A 5,300-nucleotide genomic window follows, 5' to 3' on the forward strand; every position below is an offset into this window, starting at 1 on the left:
AATGTCCAAGTAACTGGACTTAGAAACAAAGACAGTAATTGCAAACAGTTGTTGCTTAGTATGCTTCAAGTTTCACTTCAGGTTTTGTTTCATGAATTTTTTTCTTTACTGCTACATCCAACTTTTAAAACTGTTTGTCATGTTTGGAGGGCGGCTACAGTTCCAGTAGGCTACACGGAATCATCAAGCTATGTTTACTGTGAAATTTCAAACAGAGAATTCAGAGGTGCACATAATATAATCAGTCTGAGGAAAATTTGGTTCTAATTATTCAGTAGGACTACTAATTCAGTATTCCTGTATTGCCTCATTTCTGCCTCGCCAGCAGCACATACACCTCTGAAGTATCGAAATCTGTAGGCGCTCTTCGTTGTTATGCAGTCCTTGAACATAAGACTTTGATCTTTATTTCTTATAAGTAGTGTTGTGAATCAGTAAAATTCTTTCCAAAAATACATCTTCATGCGTTAGTTCCTGCAGTGTTTTGCTGTTTTAGATAAAACCCAGGAATACTTGCTCTGTGTTTGTTACTGAAGTAAGAGAAGACAGATAACTGACTTATTCAATATCTGGTGTTGCTCTTGTTTGCTCCCTTTCTTCAAAATGTTTCGTTCAACATATCTCTCCTGAATGTTAAAAAATAACCTTGTTGGGGTTTAGCCACGCTAATCAAATGTGTATGCCATCAGATTCTCCAGGAGTTCCACCTAGTGCGAATGCACATCAGCTCTTCAAAGGATTTAGTTTTGTTGCAACTACTACTGTAGAAGATCACAAAATATCACCACTCACCAATATACTGCCAATAGTACAGGTAACATTTTTTGGGAAACTTTTTTGGCATGCCATAGACTAATATTTGGTGCTTACAGTCTATTTTTTGTTGTTGGGGAGACTATTATGTAATGTACATTGTTAATATTACTTAAATTCAAATTAAACTTATAATTTAAATTTTAAAAAGAGTTGCTGTTTTTCTGGAGGCAGAAACCAAGAGAAAGCATGGGCAAGCCGAAGAAACTTTGACTGTTGGAAGCAGTATTAAGGCAAAGAGCATCTTGTTGCTGTAGATGACTGTATGTGTTTGTTTTTTAAAGCAACTTCATGGAAACAGCGCACAGTTTACTGACGTATATGAACTGAAAGAAGATATTGGTGTTGGTTCCTACTCTGTCTGCAAGCGATGCATACACATAGCTACAAACATGGAGTTTGCTGTAAAGGTACTTTGAATAAATTTCACTGACACAGTTCTGAAATTATTGTGTAGTAGACTTGCAAACTTAACTGCATGAATTCTCCAGTTGCTGTAGCTGTTCATAGGATGTGAGAACATCATATGGGTTTAGTTATGGCCTTGAAGAACTGGCTTTGCAATTAGTCTTGAAGGCTGAAAATACTGTATGATGATAAAACCTGAAATAAAATAAGATCTGCAAGAGTGGAACTGGGCTGCAGGGGAGTAGCAATGCTTCAGACAGTTCATTGCATTTCCTTGTCCTTTGGAGCAGAATAGACTGCAGTAATGATACAGTTTTAACTAGTAGTGAGGATAGAACAAGAAGTGATGTGGATGTGGTTTCTTGTTCCCACAAGAAACAGTGGGATGTGGAGCTGGAATATGAATTAGTCATGATTCATGGTTACTAAGAATTAATGAACTTGAATTTTTTTTATTCTGTTGTTGAAGTGAGATTATAAATATAAAAAAATTTCTGTATTAGATAGGCTTTGTTTAGTCAAGTTGTTTTCCTGTTGCTATATTTTACAGATCATTGATAAAAGTAAGAGGGATCCCTCGGAAGAAATTGAGATTCTCATGCGTTACGGACAACATCCAAATATTATTACTTTAAAGGATGTATGTACCTCCCTTTCTCTATTACCTCCTATTACACAGTAGGCAATAAATTAGTAATGATGTAGGAAGTTTATTGGGAGTCATTAAATGTTTTTTACATGATAAAGTATGTTTGGAGGGCAGTATGTAGTGTTGAGTATTTCAAAATATGTCATTGTCCTGATACTAGTTTTTTGTAAATGCTTTTTAATGGACTTGAAGTAAGAAATAGTGTAAAGGTTAGAAATGCTGTGTTCTTATTTCAAGCAAGTAGCTAATGTGTTGGTAATCTGAATCAGCAGTTGCATGTTGTTCTTTATATGCAAAGTGCTGGCTGCTAAAAATTGTCCATGGAGGAGAAGAGCCATAAGTAGTGGCAGTGCTACTCTCCCCTTACTGCAGACGTTTCTAGGCTGAAAAATGTAATTCCAAGTCATGAAATAATAATTAACAAATAAGCTATCTTATACTTTGTTTTAAGACTCCTGAATTGCAGAATTAAATTTTTCAGTCCCTGCTGTTTGTGAAAGTGAATAGGTGAGCAATCTGGTCTGTAATTTTAATTTATCAGGAGGTACAATTATAGATGATCTTTTATAAGGTATGTGTGTGTTTATATATGTATGCACTTGTTAAACTTCTCATCAGGTGTATGATGATGGTAGATTCATATACCTTGTAACTGAACTGATGAAAGGAGGGGAGCTGCTTGATCGAATCCTCAGACAGAAGTTCTTCTCGGAACGAGAAGCCAGCGCTGTGTTATACACAATAACTAAGACTGTGGACTACCTGCACTGCCAAGGAGTGAGTGATTTCTTCTATGACACGCTTCTTTCACATTTCTTAGAATTAACAAATGCCTTTTCTGTTATGTGCTTTGTTTGGCTTGCTTTTATGGGAGGAGTGAAGATGATTTCTGAGTATTTTATGACAAAGGTGAATAACATTAACAACTCATCCTGTTATTCTGGCAAGCCCTTTTAACTCTACTTCTATGGTTTATGAAACAGCAGATGTTTATTTTATTATCCTTGTTGGAAAATACTTCTGTTAGTTCCAGTTGTGTTACAAGCCAGTAGGCTTTTTTATGATATTACTTGAACTTGGATTTTTTTGTTACTTCCAAGTTCCAGAATTGTTATTAAGTATATTAATCTAGAGAACGGTTTTTATAAATTGCAACTTACATACAAAACACACGTGCAACTTCTGAATGATAGATTTTTAAATTTCTTTGTTTAAAGGTAGTGCATCGAGACCTTAAACCTAGTAACATTTTATATACGGATGATTCAAATAATGCTGATTCTATAAGGATTTGTGATTTTGGATTTGCAAAACAACTTCGAGGTGAAAATGGACTACTTCTAACTCCGTGCTACACTGCAAACTTTGTGGCACCAGAGGTATCTTAAGCTGCCATGCATTTTCTCTATGCTGTTATTGATGCATTAAGTACTTCAACTTTTGAGCAGAGCTTAAAGGAAAAGAAAAGACAAATTCTACTAGTTTTCCTTAAATCTAATTATACGTACTTTATAAACAGTGGTGCATATGTTTATAATAACCCTGCTTTAAAAATAACATAATCCACCCTCAAAAGTAAGATGTAAGCCTGTTGAGAATCTTAAGATACGATATTCTGGGAACAAGAAATAATGTTGATTACTGTAACCTGTATATTGAAAAATAAATGATCAAACCTCTAAAATTACCCTGGGATTGATTTACCCTTCTTTTAGCTGTGTAGTGGTACTGGTTTGGAGTGAGTTTTTTTAATATATGAGAAGTCTTTAATGCTCTTTGTTTTATAGGTTCTCATGAGACAGGGATATGATGCTGCTTGTGACATATGGAGCTTGGGTGTTCTTCTTTACACAATGTTGGCAGGGTGAGAATTATTTCTCAGCTTTATTTTTTTGGTTTTTTTACCTAAAATTCCAGCATGCTGCATGAGTCCATGCGTTCATTAAAATTATAAAGTATTACCTCATTGATTTGAATGTAGAATGACAAAGACACTGAAGTGGAACAGGAAGCTATGAGTAAATACATACATAAATAAGGCTTATCTTAAAGGTAGGTGCAAGGCTTCTCTCTTCAGTAGTTCAGGGCCGGGAGATGCCAAAGGCTGTCTCTAGTTTCCAGGAGAGAATTCAGTCTGTGAAAGTATATGGTGGTTTTCTTCTTCTTTCTCCCTCTACCTCTTCTCTACCGTAGCACCCCTGTGGTCCACCTTCTTGTATCTCCTGCCACAGGCTTGACTTCCTGCCCTTTTGTCGAACACACAGACTTGTGACCTCTTAAATTTTCTAAGTCTCTAAACAATTAAGTTCTATTAAGTGCTTGGTTGCCAAATCATAAAAGGCTTTCTTATTTTTGCTCTAACAAAAAACCAGCAATTTTTTTTGTTTGTTTTACAGATAAATACTATCTACTCGAAATTGTTCCAATTTGCATTATTAAGATATTAACTTAAGACATCGTCTTAGTCTGCCTTTCCCATTTATTCTACTTGATTAACCACACAATTATGGGGAAAAGAAAGTAATGTTGTATTGAAGATGGAATGCTAACATAAGAAGTATTTAATAGTATATAGTGTGTTTCTGTCAGCAGTGGGATATCTACTCAGAATGATTCACAAGATTTTACAAGTCTCTTGCAGCTTCTTTCTTATATTGAGGTGTTTTGATGTTTTTTTTTTCTTTCAACAGCTATACTCCATTTGCCAATGGTCCTAATGATACTCCAGAGGAGATCCTGGTACGGATAGGCAGTGGAAAATTCTCTTTAAGTGGAGGCAACTGGGACACTGTTTCAGATGCAGCAAAGGTGTAAATGTGTTTTGTTTTGTTCTTATGTTTTTGTAGAATTTAAATTAATATCTACTGAACTTTATAAAACAGACTTGTCTGACACAGTATTTTGCTGTTATTACCTCCAGACTTTATTGCAATGTATGTCACCTAGTCCAGTCTCCTGCTCAAAGCAGGCTTAGCTGTGAGGTCTGACCACGTAGCTCCGGGCTTTATTTGGTCTGACTTGAGAAACCTCAAAGGGTGGAGACCGAACAGCATGCCTGGACAGCCTTTCCCAATGCTTGGTAGTTGTAATGATGAAAAGCCGCCTTCTAATTTCAAGCCAGAACATCTCTTGTTTTACTTTGTCCTCTGTCTCCATCCCTTTGGCCATGCTGACTAAAGGAATGCCAGCCGCCTTGGGTGCCAGGTCACACTGGTAGTTCAGGTTCAGTTTGCCGTCTACCAAAACCTCCCAGTCCTTCTCACAAAACCAGCCCCCAGTGTCAGTCCCCACCCTGTACCTTGGTGACAGTTTCTTCCTTTTCAAGCGCAGGACTTTGCATGTGTCCTTGCTGAGTCTTGCATGGCTTTGGTTAGCCCAACACTCTGTCCTGCCTTTGCATGCCTGCCCTTGAACTCATTAGCTCTTTCCC

At 36.7% G+C, this 5,300-nt stretch overlaps 1 protein-coding gene across 1 annotated transcript in view; it reads left to right on the plus strand.

The window, feature by feature from the left end:
• Positions 1 to 660: 660 nt before the first annotated feature.
• LOC104540604 (ribosomal protein S6 kinase alpha-6-like) overlaps positions 661 to 5,300 on the plus strand; it is a gene marked incomplete at its 5' end in the record, with an annotated part of 7,273 nt that continues 2,633 nt past the window's right edge. Inside the window, 7 exons of the mRNA XM_010184445.1 lie at positions 661 to 814; positions 1,098 to 1,223; positions 1,772 to 1,861; positions 2,489 to 2,647; positions 3,088 to 3,249; positions 3,658 to 3,734; positions 4,561 to 4,678. Coding sequence (XP_010182747.1) covers positions 661 to 814; positions 1,098 to 1,223; positions 1,772 to 1,861; positions 2,489 to 2,647; positions 3,088 to 3,249; positions 3,658 to 3,734; positions 4,561 to 4,678 — 886 coding nt within the window. The remainder of the gene's footprint in view (positions 815 to 1,097; positions 1,224 to 1,771; positions 1,862 to 2,488; positions 2,648 to 3,087; positions 3,250 to 3,657; positions 3,735 to 4,560; positions 4,679 to 5,300) is intronic.

Source organism: Mesitornis unicolor, unplaced genomic scaffold (genome assembly GCF_000695765.1).
Source record: "Mesitornis unicolor isolate BGI_N332 unplaced genomic scaffold, ASM69576v1 scaffold48755, whole genome shotgun sequence".
In the NCBI taxonomy this organism is placed as follows: domain Eukaryota; kingdom Metazoa; phylum Chordata; class Aves; order Mesitornithiformes; family Mesitornithidae; genus Mesitornis; species Mesitornis unicolor.